The following is a 23,291-nucleotide window of genomic DNA, read 5'->3' as shown; positions in this document are numbered from 1 at the left end:
TATAGCATTCAATGACCTGTAATATCATTTGTGTAACGGAATTTGTCATGTAAGTGATATCATTGAATAAAACTTGATTTGATTTGAAAGACTACGGAGAGGAAATAGAAGAAACAAAATTGACTAATATATTTTTGATTTTTGTATCAATTTATCTTGAATATATATGGGGTGTTTCAGTGAAACATTAAAATTCATTTATTACGTGACTAACTTAATTCTTTAATAATTTTTATTCATTTCTTAAATGTGAAGGAAATAGATTGCCATTTAGGTACTTTACAATAGGTGGAAATTACAACATCTGAATGTTATGCAATCTCAACTTTTTCATGACATTTTACAGCAATTGATAGAAAAAATTTTGATTTGACAGGGTACCGGTATTCTATCAAATTTATACTAAACTCTTTGTTTTTGCGCTGAGATAGTTCTGAGAGCTCAGGGAAACTCTTGAAATTAAGTTAGAAACCCCACAGAATAACGTTACCGGTTACGGGAAACGATGAGCAGAAAATGCCTGGAAACAAAGCATTCACAGTTCATGGCAACTGTTGTGTTGCAATGTTGTTTTCGGAGCAACAAGCCACACTGCTCGATCCTGAACTCAGAAATAAGAGCCATCCCAGCCCAACAACAGCGAGTTCAGTATGAATTTGGTCGAATACTAGTCATTATTCTACTAAATGTCATGGGGAACTTGAGAATTGCATAGATACTATACAATGTAAAGTTGTTCTAACAATAAAGAATTCAAAGAAGAAATTTTAGCAGATTTTATCATCAAAAACATTTTTTCACTTACTCAACTCACACTTACGAGACTCAGGTCGAGAAGAGACTCGAATCTAGTCGAGAGCATGTGTTTTTAAATGGTAACGTCGAGGAGACTAGAATCTACTGGTCTGAGGTATCACCATTTGGAAACACATGCTCTCGACTTGAGTCGAGTCTCTTGTCGACCTGAGTCGCGTAAGTGTGAGTTGAGCCTTATTGTATGTTGAATGAAAACATTTTTGAATCACATTTATGACCATTGAATTGAAAAATGCACTGCACTAGGAAACACTATTGCTTTGTTGCTTCACTATGTTCTCAGTCAGCCTAGAATATAGTTAAGAGAACTCATTATTATAGATTAGTTCATGATAGTATTTACAAAGGCTCACACAGTTGAAGAGATTCAGGCCCTAATGATTACTAAGCCAATAAAAATTAATATGATACATAAAAATTACCGTACCAACTGAAATTGTCTTTATTCATAACAACTTTTTTACAGCAGAATGTTTTCCTACCAGAACCAGTATTCAAAAACCTTGGAGAATTTAAGGCTGTGAGGGCTCTTCCACTTCGTGTTTTTTGAGATGTCTTTTCAAATTTCTTGAATCTGAGTATTTTTTGGGGCATAACTTGCAGCTATACGGTTTTTCTCCTGTGTGTGACCTGATGTGACCTTTTAAAATACTTGGCTGAGTGCATTTGAAGTCACACAATTCACAACTATAAGGTTTTTCACCAGTATGAATCAATATATGTCTTTGCAAATTACCTAGAGTGGAGCTTTTATAATCGCAAAATTGACAACTATACGGTTTTTCGCCAGTATGTGTTCTGAGATGCATTTTCAATAAGTTTAACGAAGAGAATTTACGATCACAGAATTTACAGCTGAAAGGCTTTTCACCCGTATGTGTTCTGAGATGATCTACAAATTGACGTGAGTTACTGTGTGACACGCCACAAAATTCACATATGAAAGATTTTCCTCTTAGGTTTTTCTGTTTTTTTGGTCGATATTCAGGTTTTTCTCCTTCATGTTGTGTTAAGAGATGAATTTTTAAACTATCCTTGTCACTACATTTGAAGTTACAGAATGCACATTTGTAAAAATTATCTCTTGTATGAGTCCTGAGGTGAACTTTCAAGATACCTGACTGATTGCATTTGTAATCACACAATTCACAACAGTAAGGCTTTTCACCAGTATGCGTCCTTTCATGTCTTTCTAAATTACATTTGATAGAGCTTTTATAATCGCAAAATTGACAACTGAAAGGTTTTTCACCAGTATGTGTTCGGACATGGATTTCCAATTTGTTTAATCGAGAGAATTTACGATCACAGAATTTACAGCTGAAAGTATTTTCTCCCGTATGTGTTTTGAGATGACATGTAAAAACTTGTATCTTACTGAATAGAACGCCACAAAATTCGCAAATGAACGATTTTTTGCTTTTATGAGTTTTGCGATGAACTTTTAGAAGACCTTTACAAGCACATGAATATTTACATAACTTACAGCTGAAAGGGTTTTCGCCTTCATTTGATCTTAGATGGATTTTCATATTAATTGACCGATTGCATTTATAGTCACAAAATTTACATTTCAATTGTTTTTCTCCTGTATGTACTGTGAGGTGATATCTCAATTTGGATTTAGTATTAAACTTCTTTTCACAGATTCCACATCCAAAAAGCTCTTCTACCGCATGTGTTTGGCTGATATGATCTTTTAAAATACCTGACTGATTGCATTTATAGTCACAGAATTTACAACAGAAAGCTTTTCCAATTTTATGAATCTTTAAATGTTTTTTTAAATATCCTATACTATCGCATTTATAACTGCAAAATCGACAACAAAAACATTCTTCGCCTGTTTGTTTTTTGAGATGTTTTACATCAGAATGATTTATTCGTAGATGTTTTACTAATTTAGCTGGTTCAGCAGTTTTATAATCACAGAGCTTACAATTAGAAAGTTTTTCGCCAGAATGCAATTTAAGATGTCTTTTCAAATCAACTAAATTGGATGATCTGTAACTACAAAGACCACATTTAGAGAGTTTTTCTCCAGCATGTTTTTTTGCAATGTGATTTTTCAAATATTGCAACTGGCGAGTTTCATAGCTACAGTGAGCACACCTATAGAGCATAGCCTTTTTTGCATGGGCATTATTTGGTTGATTGATAGAATGTGTTTTATTGCTCTCCAATTCAGCTACTTGTGTGGCATTGCTCTGGTGAGATGTGCTGCTGATAGGAGGACACATCACTGGTTCGCTCATCGCTGAGCTGCACTCCACTTCTTCTGAACTTCCTGCAGCCTCCTGAAAATCTGAAAAATACACATACATAATTTAGAAAGGAAATTGTAAATACTTGAATACCTTAATTTTTTTTAAATACCTCGACATTTGTGAAATTAACACTTCACAATATGATTTATATCATACTATGTATTCACAGAATGTAGTTTTGATTAATCACTTTACAATTGCATAATAATGCTCGTGGCAAATCACAAATAGTTATTTGTGCAAGTAGTGCGCAAAGTGACAGTTTGCTGCACCGAAAGAAATGTTTACGCACGAGCCGTAGGCGAGGGCGGAATGGTTTCTTGAGTGCAGCAGAGGAACTTTGCTCACGTATTTCACATTAAATTTTTCCTGCATTTACCATTGAATATGAGAAGTGGTTGATTATGGGTAAAATGATGGATTAAATCCATCAAATGTTTGTCTGTATAATTTTGTTTTTAATAACAACTTTAATTTATTTTAAACTTGATAATACAATTTAAAATTAATAATCAATAATTTATTCAAATTTAAAATTAAATTAATCCAATTAATTTGAAAATTTGAATAATTTTGAGTAAATCTTAATTTCTAAATAACTTTTCAACCAATCAATTTATGAATGGAAAAAATATTATTAGAAATAAAGAATAATATTCAAAATGTATAATTTAATGAATTTTCATTTTTATTCATTTGAAAATCAGAAAAAATATAGATAGAACAAATTCGCATTCAAAATACACGCCAACAATGTCAACAGCTGATTGGGATGGCTGCAAGATAATACGCTAAGTATATATTTTTAAAGTATACATAGAGTAATACTTTGCGCACTAGAGCAGAAAAGTGATTCTTTGCGTTCTGTAATCAGTGCAGGAATGGTCACTTTTCAAGGTAACTGCAGGAAAATTTAACAATAACCAAGACCAAGTATTTAGATGCTGATTTTTTGCATTCTGCAATTAAATACGATAGAAACCATAGGGGCCAGTTTTACAAAAGCCTGTTAAGTCTTAATAATGATTAAATGAATCAATTTGAGAAGGCTTTTTCGGAAATAAGGCTTTCTGATTGGTTCCCTTGGAATTTAATCACGATTGAAATTCAACAGGCTTTTGTGCAAACAACACTATAGTGAGGTTCACGTTATAATGGCAGTGTTTGATTAGCAATGGTATTGCTACCCTTGTCTATCATTCAACAAAGCTGATGACACTATCTCTTTCTCGATTTGCTCTGATAGCTCAAAGTGTGTGGGTAATGAGAAAGAGACTAATAAGCGATGATTGTACCGACCGCTCTAGGTGGGCTCCGAACCACCGGGAAGCGATTTTTAAACTCATAGTCGGCTCTTGTCTTGGTCACCTAGCACGCGCATGGAGCTCATCTCATCAGAGATTATTTCTCTCTCTCTTATCATAGATTATCAGCGCGTCCATGGAATCAACCGCTTTCCAGTTCGCATACTGTATGCACTTCAAGTTTCAACAGCAATTAAAAAAATTAATACTCCGTATTAATCGTGTTGTTTCATGAAAACCTTCTTGTCATAATAAAAAATAGGTACTGTACTGAAACAATTATGTACAACAAAAACAATTTTAAGAAGACAGGTTTTGAGAATCAACAATAATATTATTGGACTCCCTCAAATGAGAGTCCCTAGATGAACAATAAATAATTTATATAAATTCAATTAAATAAATGATTCAGCTTTATATAGATTGAACTTTCTTTTATTGTCAACATACAATTTACAAAATTATCTTAATTGTAAATAGAAATAATATTCACATAAAATAATTAAACAATAATAATTGACAGCTACAATAATGAAAAAATTGAGTACGGTATCAAAATAAGTATTCACTTGAGTGTTCCCTGGTGGTAGTCGCCCCATGTGGGTTGGGGGAGCTTTGAGTCGAACATCGTACTCAAAAATGTGTTGAAAGCCAGAATTCACCCACAGTATACCTGCTTGGCGCCTAAAAGGGACCCCAAGGCAACTCCGAAAGTTGTCTTGCCTTCAAACCCACGGGATCTGCCCCATCTGGGCAGTTTCGGAGGGGCAAAAAGAAAAACCCAAGATACCAGAGATGGATGAAACTCCAGGCACAAATGTGGGTCAAGAGGCTGAGTCGAGGTTGGCCGGGCGCCGGGAGCCCTAGAGGCAGTTTGGCGCCCCTCTCTCAGCGAAAGGACTTTCAAAGAAGGCCAGGAGTGCTACTCACGAAGGTTACGAGGACTAATCAGTCTGAAGAGACTGCCAAGCATATCACACTAGATTGCGTCAAGCAACCAGGTGATGAATGGGATGTTAGCATAGGGAAAAACTCCTGGTTATTGTAAAGGACACATGTATTGGTTTGCTTCACTAACATACTACTTGGGAACACAATAAGCTTCGGTTGACGTGTGGGGTTCTTTGAACCTTTGGATCCTTGAATCCGTCCCTTCAAAAATATGAATAATAATATTAATTAATATCACCATGGATATTCAAAATATAGGTAGCAGCCTCTTTGAGCAATGATTGTATTATGTGATGGCCAATCTCTGAAGGCTGGTAGGCCTAATGTGAGTTTAAATTATTAGGTATAGCGGGCCATTCACTATCCTACAGTTCGTTCAAACTGCTTTGCATCTTTCACCACTCACGCTTCGGCTGGTTAGTCAAAAAATCATTTTACAGCTTATTGTATTCATCGTTGTATTGTTTTCAATTTGATAAAATATTACATTAATTTTCTGGTTATTTGATAAAGTATTCCATCAAATTCAAATTGAACTAGTTATTTCTGCGCTGAGATAGTTCTGAGAGCTCAGGGAAACTCTCGACATTAAGTTAGTAAACCCATGTAATGAGGTTGCAGGTCATGGAAAAGAATTCGTCCCTGTTTTAGGAAATGATGCTGCCTGGAACAAAGCATTCACAGAGTTCATGGCAATTGTAGAGTTGCAATGTTGTTTACGGAGCAACAAGCCATGACCCTGGACTCAGAAATAGGACCAATCCCAGCCCAAAAACAGCGAGTTTAGTATGAATTAGATCGTATAACAGATAATGACTGTGTAATGGCTGCAGATTATTATTTTTGGCAGATTTTATCATCAAAAACATTTTTCACTTATTGTACAATAAATGGCAACATTTTAAAATCACATTAATAACCATTGAATTGAAAAATAATTTTTCTTCAAGAATTAGTCACCCATCGAAATCTACTATGCACTAGGGAACACTATTGCTTTGTTGCTTCACTATGTTCTCAGTCAGCCTAGAAAATAGTTAAGAGAACTCATTATAGATTAGTTCATGATCATATTCACAAAGGCTCACACATTTGAAGAGATTCTGGCCCTGATGATTACTATGCCAATAAAAATGGAAATGTTGTTTACAAATTAAACTACAACAGAAAACTAAAAAGGTCTGCATTCATTCAGTGGAAATTTTTTTTTACAGCAGAATGTTTTCCTATCAGAACCAGAATTCATAAACCCTGGAGAATTTAAGGCTGTGAGGGCTTTTCTACTTCGTGTTTTTTGAGATGTCTTTTCAAATTTCTTGAATCTGAGTATTTTTTGGGGCATAACTTGCAGCTATACGGTTTTTCTCCTGTATGTGACCTGATGTGAACTTTTAAAATACTTGGCTGAGTGCATTTGAAGTCACACAATTCACAACTATAAGGTTTTTCACCAGTATGAGTCAATATATGTCTTTGCAAATTACTTTTAGCGGAGCTTTTATAATCGCAAAATTGACAACTATACGGTTTTTCGCCAGTATGTGTTCTGAGATGCATTTTCAAATATTCTAACGAAGAGAATTTACGATCACAGAATTTACAGCTGAAAGGCTTCTCTCCCGTATGTGTTCTGAGATGATCTGCAATTTGACGTGAGTTACTTAATGACACGCCACAAAATTCACATATGAAAGATTTTCCTCTTTTATGGTTTTTTAGTCGATTTTCAGGTTTTTCGCCTTCATGTGTTAAGAGATGAATTTTTAAACTATCCTTGTCACTACATTTGAAGTTACAGAATGCACATTTGTAAGTTTTTTCTCCTGTATGAGTCCTGATGTGGGTTTTCAGTATACCTGACTGATTGCATTTGTAATCACACAATTCACAACAATAAGGCTTTTCACCAGTATGTGTTCTTACATGTCTTTCTAAATTACCTGTGGCGGAGGTTTTATAATCGCAAAATTGACAACTGAAAGGTTTTTCACCAGTATGTGTTCTGAGATGCTTTTTCAAACAGTCTAACGAAGAGAATTTACGATCACAGAATTTACAGCTGAAAGGCTTTTCTCCCGTATGTGTTCTGAGATGAACTGAAAAATAGTGTATCCTACTGAATAGAACGCCACAAAATTCGCAAATGAACGATTTTTTGCTTTCATGGGTTTTGAGATGAACTTTTAAAAGACCTTCACAAGCACATGAATATTTACACAACTTACAGCTGAAAGGGTTTTCGCCTTCATTTGATCTTAGATGGATTTTCATATCAATTGACTGATTGCATTTATAGTCACAAAATTTACATCTGAATGGAATTTCCTCTGTATGTACTGTGAGGTGATTTCTCAAATTGGATTTAGTACTAAAATTCTTTTCACAAATTCCACATCTGAAAAGCTCTTCTCCCGCATGACTTTGGCTGATATGTTCTTTTAAAATGCCTAACTCATTGCATCTATAGTCACAGAATTTACAACAGAAAGGGTTTTCACCTGTATGAATCATTAAATGTATTTTAAAATTACTTATACGATAGCACTTATAATCGCAAAATTGACAACTAAAATATTTTTTGCCTGTTTGTTTTTTGAGATGTTTTACGTCTGAAAGAGTTATTTGTAGATGTTTTACTAATTTAGCTGGTTCAGCAGTTTTATAATCACAGAGCTTACAACTAAAGAGTTTTTCGCCAGAATGCATTTTAAGATGTCTTTTCAAATCAACTAAATTGGATGATTTGTAATCACAAAAACCACAGTTAGAGAGTTTTTCTCCAGCATGTTTTTTTGCAATGTGATTTTTCAAATATTGCAACTGGCGAGTTTCAAAGTTGCAGTGAGCACACCTATAGAGCATAGCCTTTTTTGCATGGACATTATTTGGTTGATTGATAGAAAGTGTTTTATTGCTGTCCAATTCAGCTACTTGTGTGGCATTGCTCTGGTGAGATGTGCTGCAGGGAGGAGGACACATCACTGGTTCGCTATTCGCTGAGCTGCACTCCACTTCTAAACTTCCTGCAGCCTCCTGCAAATCTGAAAAATACACATACATAGTTTTGGAAGGGAATTGATAATCTTTTCTCTGCTTCAACCCAGACTGACAAATTGGCAAAACCTACACTCAGTGGTATTGTTATTCTCCAAAGATCGGAGCCTTAAGTTAATACTAAGGTATAAGTTATATAATAGAAACGCTATTAAAGGCTATCCTCTATCCACTGTAGCTTTGAAACTCGCGAGCTGCAATATTTGAAAAATCACATTGCAAAACATGCTGGAGAAAAACTCTCTAAGGTAAAGTTATGCCTCTTAATACTAATATGAAAATTGGATGCCATTGTGAGGTTCACTCTATAATGACAGTATTGGATTACAATAATGTTACTATCCTTGTCTATCATTCAATGAGGCAGATAGCTCTATATCCTTTCCAGCTCTGCATCGTTGCCAGATCGTTTCTATTAACCTATGTTTGTATCTATGTTTGTTTGTATTCATGATTTCAAAACCAGCTAAGCAATCTATTACCGGTACTGGAATTGAGAAAAGTCATAATATTCATTAGCTAATTAGCTCCTTTTTTATTCCCTATTCATATTTTCACATTACTCAAAAGAATATAATATGCTCCTGGCAATTCACAAGTATATTATACCAATTTAAAAGTGTAGATTTTAATAAAAAAATAATCATAGCATTTTTTTATTACTGTCCGATGATAAAATTGATAATTGAACTGAATGATATCCAGCCAGATTTTGAAGTTTAGTAATCTCCACGTTATAATGGCAGTACTTTATATATTTTTTACTATCCTTGTCTAATATTTGATAAAGCAGATTGTGCTATCTTTTTCTAGCTCTGCAACGTTGCCAAATATTTATTTATAATTTTTATAAAGTAGCACTGATTGGGAGAGAAAAACTAAGGATACTCCTTGTACTATTCCTCTCCCAAATTTATATAACATTTTATAAGTCCGAAATAGGGGTTATGGTTTCACTTTTCTAAAATTTAGTCCATTTTCACTAAAAAAACAACAAAAACTAAGAATTTTAAATTTTGATGGTTGAAAACAGAATAAAAAACAAAAATATCACACTCAAATCACCATTAATTGGAACATTTTTGCGTAATTTGACAAAATTTAGAGCCAGAATAGTTTTTCAACAATGTAGAATAGTTATTTGTGCAACTAGTGCGCAAAGTGTCAGTTTGCTGCACCGAAAGAAACGTTTACGCCCGAGCCGTAGGCGAGGGCGGAATGGTTTCTTGAGTGCAGCAGAGGAACTTTGCGCACGTATTTCACATTAAGTTTTTCCTACAGTTACCATTGAATCTGAAAAATACACATACATAGTTTTGGAAGGGAATTGATAATCTTTTCTCTGCTTCAACCCAGACTGACAAATTGGCAAAACCTACACTCAGTGGTATTGTTATTCTCCAAAGATCGGAGCCTTAAGTTAATACTAAGGTATAAGTTATATAATAGAAACGCTATTAAAGGCTATCCTCTATCCACTGTAGCTTTGAAACTCGCGAGCTGCAATATTTGAAAAATCACATTGCAAAACATGCTGGAGAAAAACTCTCTAAGGTAAAGTTATGCCTCTTAATACTAATATGAAAATTGGATGCCATAGTGTGGTTCACTCTATAATGACAGTATTGGATTACAATAATGTTACTATCCTTGTCTATCATTCAATGAGGCAGATAGCTCTATATCCTTTCCAGCTCTGCATCGTTGCCAGATCGTTTCTATTAAGCTATTTTTGTATGTATGTTTCTATGTATTCATGATTTCAAAACCAGCTAACCAACTAAGCAATATATCATTGGTACTGGAATTGAGAAAAGTCATAATATTCATTAGCTAATTAGCTCCTATTTTATTCCCAATTCATATTTTCACATTACTCAAAAGAATATAATATGCTCCTGGCAATTCACAAGTATATTATACCAATTTAAAAGTGTAGACTTAAATAAAAAAATAATTATAGAATTTTTTTATTACTGTCCGATGATAAAATTGATAATTGAACTGAATGATATCCAGCCAGATTTTGAAGTTTAGTAATCTCCACGTTATAATGGCAGTACTTGATTTTATATATTTTTTACTATCCTTGTCTAATATTTGATAAAGCAGATTGTGCTATCTTTTTCTAGCTCTGCAACGTTGCCAAATATTTATTTCTTTATAATTTTTACAAAGTAGCACTGATTGGGAGAGAAAAACTAAGGATACTCCTTGTACTATTTCTCTCCCAAATTTATATAACAGTTTAAAAGTCCGAAATAGGGGTTATGGTTTCACTTTTCTAAAATTTAGTCAATTTTCACTAAAAAAACAACAAAAACTAAGAATTTTAAATTTTGATGGTTAAAAACAGAATAAAAAACAAAAATATCACACTCAAATCACCATTAATTGGAACATTTTTGCGTAATTTGACAAAATTTAGAGCCAGAATAGTTTTTCAACAATGTAGAAAGATAATTAACATAATATTTCATGTCAATTGATTATTTTAACAATAATGACAGTTAATATTGCATAATATTACGCTGTTCTCCTATCTTTCTCCACTGCCATTATAAGGTGAACCTCACTATAGAGCTGATAATAAAATGAAACTAACCATGCGCTTCTTCATTGAAGACCTCGAGACACAGATGTTGTGTGTTATCACCATCATCATCATCATCATCAATGATTGGAGAGCATGCAGTGCTGTTAGCTTTATTGCTGGCCAATTCAGCTACTTGTGTGGCATTGCTCTGGTGAGATGTACTGCAGGTAGGAGGATACATCATTGGTTCACTCTCCGCTGAGCTGCTGTCTAATTCTTCTGAACTTCCTGTAGTCTCCGGAAAATCTGAATAATACATCATATAGATACTTCAGAAAGGGAATTGTAAATACTCAACTACCTAAATTTTTTTAAATAGCTCGTTATTTGTGGAATTAACACTCTTCAATATGAATTATATCATACTAAACGTAGTTTCGATTAACCACTTCACAATTGCATAATTCCAGAAGCATCTGAAAGGCACGGCATATACAGGATGTTTACGAACTGCCTACCAACACTCTAGGGCAACAAACTGGGTAACCCATATCTAAATATCATATTTGAATAGTTACTCATAAGTCTTCAGTTACTCACACAGCGGCCATTTTGCTTTTTTCACTTATTATTTTTTTCTAAATAATGGTTAAACATATGAAATTGAAACTTTGCAGGATCATTTATAACAACTAGACAAAGCTAGAGAAAAATTATGATAATTTTTCAAAATCATAAATAAATGGCGGCTATTTAAAATGTTGTTTCTTAACACTCTTCATTTATATCAGTTGTAAAAATTATGAATAAATAATAAATAATAAAGTTCCACAAAGAGGACAGACTAAGCAGAAGAATTATTGAAAAGTTGTGGAAAAGTAAAACAAATATAAAATGGATTGACGAACTCAAGGAGGATATGGAGAGTTGAATATAACATTCGAAGATTTGAAGAACAAGTCGGACAACATCAGAATCTTGAAGGACAAACAGACCAGACTGCAGATCAAAGTCAGACACAGAATGGGAAGAGTGATTTCGGACGAGGAAAGGAAATTAATTTCTGAACGAATGAAGAAATATTGGGCTGAGAGAGGACGGAGTAAAGGTGGAAGATACTGACTACAGTGGTCCAATGAAGGCCATAAAATATAATAATAATAATATAATAATAATAATATAATAATAATAATATAATAATAAAGTTCCACTTAATTTTCAGAATCTTGCTCAATTCAATCCTCAATTTTATTTTTTATCATTACCCACGCTCTTTGTGGTAACAGAACAAATCGAGAAAGAGATAGTGCTATCAGCTTTGTTGAATGATAGACAAGGGTACAAATAATAAACAAAATGGCGGTCTTTTAAATTTTGTTTCCTAAATAACTCAGAAATCGTTGATTTTACAAAAACTTTACAAGAGTAACTTTTTTTTAGTAAATTTAATTTCCTATCGATTGGTACCATATTTTGTAGGATTGAACCAATATTAACTGATATATGGCAGCTTTAATAGTTGGTGACCCACCTTTAGAGGGTTATGTAACGTTATTTTATTGTTTGAAATGACCTAAAATCACTTACAATCAACATGCAATGGAAATAGAGATTGTTGCATCATTGAGGCGACTCTATCAGCATGCCTTGGTTTGCACTGTAACAAACTTTCAATGGTCACCTATCACTAAGGCTGCCATATCTCAGTTAATATTGGTTCAATCCTACAAAATCTGATACCAATCGATAGGAAATTAAATTTACTAATAAAAGTTACTCTTGTGAAGTTTTTGAAAAATCAACGGTTTCTGAGTTATTTAGGAAACAAAATTTTAAATGACCGCCATTTTGTTTTATTATTTGTACCCTTGTCTATCATTCAACAAAGCTGATAGCACTATCTCTTTCTCGATTTGCTCTGTTAGCTCAAAGAGCGTGGGTAATGATAAAAAATAAAATTAAGGATTGAATTTAGCAAGATTCTGAAAATTAAGTGGAACTGATAATAACATGAAACTAACCATGCGCTTCTTCATTGAAGACCTCCAGACACAAATGTTGTGTGTTATCACCATCATCATCATTATCATCAATGATTGGAGAGCATGCAGTGCTGTTTGCTTTATTACTGTCCAATTCAGCTACTTGTGTGGCATTGCTCTGGTGAGATGTACTGCAGGTGGGAGGATACATCACTGGTTCACTCTTCGCTGAGCTGCTGTCTAATTCTTCTGAACTTCCTGTAGTCTCCGGAAAATCTGAATAATACATCATATAGATACTTCAGAAAGGGAATTGTAAATACTCAACTACCTATTTTTTTTAAATAGCTCGTTATTTGTGAAATTAACACTCTTCAATATGAATTATATCATACTAAACGTAGTTTCGATTAATCACTTCACAATATTCGAGAATCATCTGGGGCCTGTTTCACAAAGGTACAAGTAGGTTACAAGTCTTGTTGACAACCATGGTTTTGGAGAACAGCTGATTACAAGCGTTTCACAAAAGCAGAATTTTAAACTTGTAGTTACAATGAATTTATACAAGTTTACAAGTGATTGCTTGTTACGAACAATTGTTTCACAAAGATTTTTATTGTAGCCAACAATTTTTGTCGAAATTACTTGTTCGTAACTATGAAATTTCTACCGAAGTGGAAAGCTATGTAAAGGATTTAAAAGTGATCATTAAAATGATTTTAAATATTTAATAAATATTTCTAATAATCAAAAATGCCCTATATTCCTCTATAATTCATTATTTTGGAAATATATGCATCAGAAAATTGAATTTAATAAATTTCAAAAATAGTTATTAATGTGTTACCTCGTAGGTTATGTGTAATATTATAGCATATATACACAGTATATGTAGTATATACATTGTATATAGTACATATACTATATATATATATATATATAGTATATGTACTATATAATATATATACATATAGTATATATAGTATATATATACTATATACTATATGTATACGGTATATATATATATATATATATATAATATATATATATATATAGTATATGTACTATATAATATATATACATATAGTATATATAGTATATATATACTATATACTATATGTATACGGTATATATATATATATATATATATTATATATATATATATATATATATATATATATAGAGAGAGAGAGAGAGAGAGAGAGAGAGAGAGAGTACTAATACTGTGTAGGATACAAATTCAGCAATAAATGGAGTAGACTGTACAAAAAACATTATATTGCTTTAAAATATTTCAAGTTTTTGTTGAAAAGTACAAGTAACCTTTATAAAGGATGAAAAAAGGAAATTATCATGAAAATAGGTGATGTTTACTATTGAAGTACTTGTAGACTTGTAAAATTGTAAACTTGTAGATCATAAATTTTGTGAAACGTGAGTACTTGTAAACTTGTAACTACAAGTACTTGTTCGTAACCATGGTTGGTAACAATATTTGTACCTTTGTGAAATAGGCCCCTGAAAGGCACGGCATATAAAGGATGTTTACGAACTGCCTACCAACACTCTAGGGCATTGTTCCTGGGTAACAAACATATCTAAATATCATATTTGAATTGTTCGGAAGTCTTCAGTTACTCACACAGCGGCCATTTTGCTTTTTTCACTTATTATTTTTTTCTAAATAATGGTTGAACATACGAAATTGAAACTTTGCAGGATTATTTATAACAACTAGACAAAGCTAGAAAACAATATGATAATTTTTCAAATTAATAAAACAAAATGGCAGCCATTTAAAATTTTGTTTCTCAAATAACTCAGAAACCGTTGATTTTACAAAAACTTTACAAGAGTAACTTTTTTTTAGTAAATTTAATTTCCTATCGATTGGTACCAGATTTTGTAGGATTGAACCAATATTAACTGATATATGGCAGCTTTAATAGTTGGTGACCCACCTTTAGAGTGTTATGTAACGTTATTTTATTGTTTGAAATGACCTAAAATCACTTACAATTAACATGCAATGGAAATAGAGATTGTTGCATCATTGAGGCGACTCTATCAGCATGCCTTGTTGGTTTGCACTGTAACAAACTTTCAATGGTCACCTATCACTAAGGCTGCCATATCTCAGTTAATATTGGTTCAATCCTACAAAATCTGGTACAAATCGATAGGAAATTAAATTTACTAAAAAAAGTTACTCTTGTAAAGTTTTTGTAAAATCAACGGTTTCTGAGTTATTTAGGAAAAAAAATTAAATGGCAGCTATTTTGTTTTATTATTTGTACCCTTGTCTATCATTCAACAAAGCTGATAGCTCTATCTCTTTCTCGATTTGTTCTGTTAGCTCAAAGAGCGTGGGTAATGATAAAAAATAAAATTAAGGATTGAATTGAGCAAGATTCTGAAAATTAAGTGGAACTGATAATAAAATGAAACTAACCATGCGCTTCTTCATTGAAGACCTCCAGACACAAATGTTGTGTGTATTCACCATCATCAACATCATTGTCATCATCACAATCATCATCATCAATACTATCATTATCATCATCATCATCAACATGATCATGATTATCATCATCATCATCAACATGATCATGATTATCATCATCATCATCAACAACATGATCATGATCATCATTAGGATACCATGCAGTGCTGCACCCTGGCGTAGGTTCTTGGCTGCTATCAACTGCCATCTGCAATAATGACATCACAATAGAATTACAACACGATGGCCCAGTTCACACCACGCAGTTGAATTTTAATCGAGATTAAATTCGCGAGAACCAATCAGAGAACGCTTTTTCAAAAGGAAGGCTTCTCTGATTGGTTCTCGTGAAATTAATTGCGATTAAAATTCAACTGGCTTTTTTGCAACCGGCACTATCAGGCATATCAGACTCAATACAATTACAATAATAAGATTCACTTTCAACTGTCAACATTTCCTTTATGTAACATTCCTATTCACCCTGCTGAGCCGAATTCATCTCATGAATCGATTGTTCTATAGTTGACCTCACTAGGATTGAGAGACTATAAAATGAGATATCAAGTTTGAAAAGACATAAATTATAAAATTAAAAACATAAATCTGCTTAGCCATAAATTGTCAAAAAATGAAACTATTCAAAAATTCAAATCAATGGAATTTTTCATTCTTTCTGCAATACAAAATCATAAAGTGCGGCAATCATATAGTGAGGTCCACGTTATAATGGCAGTGGAGAAATATGAGAGAACAACGTTGCCGATCCTGTCTTGTCAATGCCTTCTAAAGACAGTAGTTGATATAGGTTTATTGATGTAATTATTAACTGTTTATTCTTGTTTAAAATAATCAATTATATTATATTAAGCAAGAAATTATATTTTTAAATAAGTTCATAAATAAGATGGAATATTTTGTTGATTATCAATTCCACATTGTTAAAAGACGATCTGACAACAGAGCAAAGCGAGAAAGAGATAGCGCTATCCGTTTTGTTGAATGATAGTCAAGGATAGCAATACAATTGCTCATCAAACACTGTCATTATAACGTGGACCTCGTCACTATAAGAACACCATCCAGTTTGATGTAAGAGAAATAAATTTTCAGTGACAAATTATAATTATTAAATTATTAATTACTAATTATTTATTACTAATTCAATTATTAGAGTATTACATTCACAAATTGTTGAAACTTTTGCATCATTCATCATACAATTGAGCCCATGAAATTAAAATTAATACTTATTACTCATTTCCTTTGAATAGCTCTAATAACTTTAAATTATAAACTGTGATATTAAAATAAATCACCAATAGATCAGAAAAATACAATTTTTACAGCATTGGTAAAACAGTTCATGAGAGCTAATATTGAACATCCAATTAGTGTATATTAATTGATTAAAATTAATTGTAAAATCTTGATATGTGGATGGCAGTGGGCTATGTCTGAGTCGTTTTCAATGGTTAAAAAAAATGTAAACAAGACAGTTGTTTTATTAAGAGCAATTACTGTAAATTATCAGTGAGCAGCTAACAAGAGCTTACATCCAGCATCCAATACAGTATTTCTATATGCATTTATTCGAATGAATTGTAAAATATTAATACACTGTGCATAGCAGTGGGCTATCTCTGAGTAGTTTACAATGTACTTTTCCAAATCAAATCAAATCATTTATTTGCCATACAATAAATACATATTAAAAAATAAATAAAAAAATACATAATTTTATAATTAAAAGTATAAAATGATAAAATAACAAGTAAGCATAAATAATACCAAAATAATAATTAGATACTTTTCATGTGTAATTTGGCATCACCAGCAAAAAAAAAATAAAAAAATAAAGGCTATGCAAAGGCTGAAAATAAACTTTCTACTCGTGATATTTTTGAAAGTTTTTCGATTTGTATATCATCAAGCTATCAAAATGAAAAAGTTTCCTCAGGAAAACATTTTTTTTCCGATTATTACTTTTCGAGATATGAGCGCCTGAAGTTTGAATTTTTGGGACAGAACATTTCAAATTCGGTAAGATATAAATCCATGAGATTTGGAGGATTGATTCTTCACGGTATTGCTAATCTAGTCAAATAAACATTTTCTGGAAATATCTATCAATTTTTGAAAAAGTTATCCAATTCACTCAACTAAAAGTCATTTTTGGTTACTTTTAGTGAATTGAATAACTATCTAAACAATTGATATTTTAAGAAAATATTGGTTCTACTAGATCAACAATACCATGAAGAATCTATACTCTAAATCTCATGGATTTATCTCTTACCGAGTTTGAAATGTTCTGTCCCAAAAATTTAATCTTTACGCGCTCATATCTCAAAAAGTAATGATAAGAAAAAAAATATTTCTTGAGAAAACTTTTTCGTTATGATAGCTTGATGATATACAAATCGAAAAGCCTTTATTCCTTTAGCTGGTGATTCCAAATTACACATGAAAAGTATCTAATTATGATTTTGGTATTAGTTATGCTTACTTGTTATTTCATTATTTTATACTTTTGATTATAAAATTATGTATTTTCTTTTTTTTAACTTTGAAAAATATCAGAGTAGAAAGTTTATTTTTAGCCTTTGCACAGCCTTAAGCCTTGCTCACTGGTGAGAGTTGCAATCAGTAGTTTGTTATGCTTGAATAAATTTGTTACATTGGTTGTTTCCTGGTTTTATACAATAATAGAGAAAAAATAAAATAAATAATCCACTCTTAAAAATATGTTTTAAAACATTAGATAATGCTTTCAATTGGAAAAAAATAGTTTTCTATTATCCAATTATAATTTTATTATCCAAGATAATAATTTTCACTAAAAATTATAAATTGGCTAAAATTAGTTTGTAAAATATAAATTAGATATTTAGATATATCAGCTACAATAAGATATAGAATTAGTTAGCTAAAAATTTATAGCTGGATCAAATACTTGCCTGAGTTATGGTTGAAACTTTCTGCAAGTTTGACTCATTTGATTCAATTTTATTATTTTCAAATGCATTATCTTCCTTCTTTACCTCGATCTGTAAGAATAAAACAAGACGTCTCATCTGAAAAACTTGAAACACACTTTTTTGACAATAAAAGCAAACTGCTAAGCAACATCTCTTTATTAATGTGAAATACAATTATAGTTATGTGTAGTGAGTAGCCTATTATTTATAAGAAAATTACTTTTTTAGAGTTTTGTCAAAACTTTTCCCAAAACGGTTAGAATAGTACTGAAATGCATTCATTCAAGATAGCCTCATGCTAGCCGCATGGTAATATTTTTACAAATTTGATTGAAGTTGATTTAATATTTCTAATACACTGATTTCATCATTGAAGCTACAGTAGATGTTTTGAAAAAACAAAGAATGTCAAATGTAAGTTGAAATAATAGGAAATGCAACTATTTATGAAACAATGCTTCTTTCACTTTTTGTGTACCGTAGTTGAGAAGTTGATATTGCCCCGATATTTTGTTGATAAACAGAACACAATTCTCTAAAATTATCGTGTTTATATTTTACAGCTGGCTATACGTCAGCTTATGAATTTCGGGGATGCGATATTTTGATTTTCCACAGAATCACTCGCTCACTTTTTACTATCCACAGACGACGAAAGACTCAGCTGTTTCAGCCAAGGATGAATTATCCTTCTAATGTCGTTCAGGAGTTTTCCCAAGGATGAGACCTAGTACAATCCAATTTTTATATCATAAACCTACTATGTTCTAAATTTCGTAAAAATCGTTAGAGCCGTTTCGAGATCCGTTGAACATAAATAACCAGATATAAAAATATAAACAGATATACAGAAATTGCTCGCTTAATATAATAGGATAAAAAAGGTACTGTTGCTACTGAGATGTTGTGATCTATCCATAATGAAAACATTGGGTTGTTGCCAAAAATATCGCTGATTTATTGTAAAAATTACAAACATGTTTCAAAACCAATGGTGTCTTCAGCGTAATTTTTACAATAAATAAGTGATTCTAGACAAGAACCCAGTGTTTTCATTCTATAAAGAAGCTCATTACAATTTGTCGAACATGATTCAGAAAAGAGTTTTGATTATAGCAGTTGGGTTCACTTACTTTTCTTGCTTTAGCAGCGCCATATTGTCTGCGGTTAGAAGGCCACATTTTCACTGTGCTCGAATCCTCGTCTGAACGTTCTGCCACTTCTTGCTTCACTGCAAACACCAAAAGAGCCATGAATTTTATCCCAAATCTTTGCAGAAAGATGAAATATGAGAAACTTTCAAACCTTGGTAAAAAGATGAGATATGAGAAACTTTCAAACCTTGGTAAAAAGATGAGATATGATAAACTAGACAGTTATAGTCCGTACAAATGTACTTCAGACTTGGAGGAATATGTAGCGCAGAGAAGTGGAGGGAGATCAGCCAATTACAGTGATTAATAGAGTCATAGGTAGAAGCGCAGTTGGCAATTTGTCAGTCGTCTGACCGCTTCCAGACAGGGGACTTCGCATGTGTAGCATGAGCATATGAACAGTCACTAGAAGTTGGAGATCGCTGGCCACTTCACAACGGCAACATCGCGCCTCTGTATCTCTCCCGCTGTATGCTTTTCTCTGCTGCGCATGTCCAACCCAAGTCTTAACTAATTCTGTACAGAGTATAGCTTAAATCTTAGTAGAAATATGAGATATGGGAAACTAAGAAAATCAGTAAAAGGTAACTGAGAGCATTAGAAAATGAAACAGCACAATAAAATGAAAATTAATTGTTTCATAAAACGCAAAAAATGTAATTGATGATTATACAGGTTGATCTTTAGTCCTTATGCTACTAATGGTGAGGTCCACGTTTTAATGGCAGTATTCTATCAACATTGTGTTGCTATCATTCTGTCTGTTATTTATGTCTATCATTCGACAAAGCAGATAACGCCATCCTTATCTAGCTTAGCAACGTCGCCAGATCGTTTTACAACAATCCTATACTATTAAACGAGCAATTTCTGTTTTTATGTTTATATGTTTGTATTTTACCGGATCTCGAAAACGGCTCTAACGATTCTCACGAAATTCAGAACATATTAGGTTTATAATATAAAGATTCGATTGCACTAGGTCATCCCTGGGAAAACTCGCTGAAGGAGATGGAAAGGATAATTATTATTTATCCTTGGAAAAAAAACAGCTTATAATAATATTATTTCGTAGTATGTTGATGATGGAAGTGAGTGAGCGAGTTCATGTGTGTGGGACTGTGTCAAAATTATGACTCAGCTGTTGAACTTTTGTAGTCATTTAATCAGGTACTTAGTGCCACTTGCCAAAAACCGGGTTATTTTCAATCCTGATTAATTCCAGTAGATCCATCTTTTTGAAATGGTCTTCACGTGATATTAATCAGGATTAAAATTTAACTGGCTTTTGTACAACCGGGTCTTTGTGAGGGGAATTTTTGCACTTCTCTGGGAATTAATCTCAATTTACTGTGATTAGATAGAATATTTATGTATGAGCTAAGAATGTTAGTATAATTTCTTCTCACGTAATAAATTTTTTATGCTTTTGTACTCGAGAGCGAAGCTCGGTCCCCGATATTGTATATTTAACTATGTGTAATCTCAATTATGAAAATGAATTAATAATAAAATATTTATTTTCTCGACAGATAAAATATAATTTATTACAATGTATCTAGAATGTTTTCTAGAACATTTAAACATTTACAATTTGAAAATGAAAAACAATATTAATCTTTCAAGATACTATTTATTCAACTAGAGTAAAACAGTTGTGTTTTCTTTTAGTAGAGAAAATTTTGTCAGGAAGGTGACGTCCTTTTCCATGAGGTAATTTTCTATTCTGTTTAGGAATCTCTTCCACACTCGTTTTAGTGTATTCTCAGTGATCCACGACACCACAGCTTACAGTATCGCTGCTTTCAAGTCATCCAAAGTGATTTTTATTTGTGAGGACATGTTTATTGACATAAACCTCGTACTTGAAAGCGAAGCGGCAATATTTACTAAGGTGATGTTGATCACTGAGGATACACTGGAACGAGTGTGAAAGAGCTTTCTGAACAGAATAGAAAATTAAAAATGCAAATAATCTAAAATCTTACAAATGGATAATTTGATGATGGATCATTCTCCGGTTGAGATTAATGAGCTTTTTCTTATTCTTAGATGAATCACCTTGACAGTCACTTGTTTCAATTCTTTCAGTAATTTACTAGTATAATTATGATTTCTCCATGGTGTGTGAGTGTGTGTGTGTGTGTGCGCGTGTATCAATTAAGATAATTAAATTTAATAATGATAAGTATTTTTATTTGAGTCTATAGATAAGCATTTTTAGTTGAGTTCTGGGGCCTATTTCACAAAGGTACAAGTATTGTTACCAACCATGGTTACGAACAAGTACTTGTAGTTACAAGTTGACAAGTACTCACGTTTCACAAAAAATTATGATCTACAAGTTTACAATTTTACAAGTCCACAAGTACTTCAATAGTAATCATCATCAGTGGCGCTACAACCCGCTACAGGTCTTGGCCTCCTCCAGTATTCGCCTCCATTCGTCTCTGTCTTCCGCTCTCAATTTCCAACCTCTGACTCCAATCACTTGTGCGTCCTTGTCCACACCGTCCATCCAGCGCAGTCTCGGCCTTCCTGGTCTTCGCCTCCCTTCCATCCTGTACAGCATGAGTCTCCTTGGTGGGTATGTCTCATCTGCCCAAATAAGGTGGCCAGCCCATCGCAGTCTACCAATTTTGATCATTTTGACCACATCAGGTTCACGATATACTTGGTAGAGCTCCTCATTCTTCCTCCTCCGCCAGGTCTCATCCACTTTTATTCCACCACAGATGCTTCGCAGTACCCTCCTCTCAAAAACTTTGAGTTGGCTCTCGTCTTTTTTGGACAGTGTCCATGTTTCACTGCCATACATGAGTACTGGCAGGATTAGCGAGCGATAAATTTTAAACTTTGTGGCTCTGCTCAGCACTTTGTTTTTTACATACTTGGAGAGACCATAGAAGCATCTGCTGGACAGGAGAATTCTCCTTTCCACCTCCTTTGTTGTTTCGTTTTTACCATCGACGAGGGAGCCCAGGGATACAAAATCATCTTTAACCTCAAAACAGTTATCACTTCAATAGTAAACATAACCTATTTTCATGATGATTTCCTTTTTTCATCTTTTATAAAGGTTACTTGTACTTTTCAATAATTACTTTGAAAATATTTGAAATTAATATAATATTTTTGGTACAGTCTACTTCATTTATTGCTGAATTTGTAACCTACACAGTATATATGTACTCTGTATATAAATATATATATAGTAAATGTACTATATAATGTATACTATATATAGGCCTACTGTGTATATATACTATAGTACACATAACCTATGAGGTAACACATTAATAACTATTTTGGAAATTTATTAAATTCAATTTTCTGATGCATATATTTCCAAAATAATGAATTATACAGGAATATAGGGCATTATTGATTATTAGAAATATTTATTGAATATTTAAAATCATTTTAATAATCACTTGTAAATCCTTTACATAGTTTTCCACTTCGGTAGAAATTTCATAGTTACGAACAAGTAATTTCGACAAAAATTGTTGGCTACAATGAAAATCTTGTGAAACACTTGTTCGTAGCAAGCAAATCACTTGTAAACTTGTAGAAATTCATTGTAACTAAGGTTTACAATTCTGCTTTTGTGAAACGCTAGTAATCAGCTGTTCTCCAAAACCATGGTTGTAACAAGACTTGTAACCTACTTGTACCTTTGTAAAACGGGCCCCTGAATGTATTTCACTCCTGTTTGCGGACAAGATTTTTCTTAAGCT

At 32.7% G+C, this 23,291-nt stretch overlaps 1 protein-coding gene across 3 annotated transcripts in view; it reads right to left on the bottom strand.

The window, feature by feature from the left end:
• Window positions 1–23,291, bottom strand: part of LOC111056228 (oocyte zinc finger protein XlCOF6) — a 28,063-nt gene continuing 4,772 nt past the window's right edge. Inside the window, exons 4-10 of one of the 3 annotated variants that reach the window (XM_039428700.1) lie at window positions 19,531–19,628; window positions 18,377–18,466; window positions 15,550–15,624; window positions 15,366–15,486; window positions 12,950–13,186; window positions 10,998–11,234; window positions 4–3,121 (exon numbers count right to left, since the gene is read on the bottom strand). In XM_039428700.1, coding sequence (XP_039284634.1) covers window positions 1,329–3,121; window positions 10,998–11,234; window positions 12,950–13,186; window positions 15,366–15,486; window positions 15,550–15,624; window positions 18,377–18,466; window positions 19,531–19,628 — 2,651 coding nt within the window. In that variant the 3' untranslated portion in view covers window positions 4–1,328. Of the gene's footprint in view, window positions 3,122–4,590; window positions 8,380–10,997; window positions 11,235–12,949; window positions 13,187–15,365; window positions 15,487–15,549; window positions 15,625–18,376; window positions 18,467–19,530; window positions 19,629–23,291 lie in introns of those variants that run through there. The other 2 variants (XM_039428706.1, XM_039428715.1) reach the window with 2 other exon arrangements.

This window comes from Nilaparvata lugens, chromosome 1 (genome assembly GCF_014356525.2).
Source record: "Nilaparvata lugens isolate BPH chromosome 1, ASM1435652v1, whole genome shotgun sequence".
In the NCBI taxonomy this organism is placed as follows: Eukaryota; Metazoa; Arthropoda; class Insecta; order Hemiptera; family Delphacidae; genus Nilaparvata; species Nilaparvata lugens.
The sequence above is the reverse complement of the archived record's forward strand: the minus strand, read 5'-3'. Positions and strand labels throughout refer to the sequence as shown.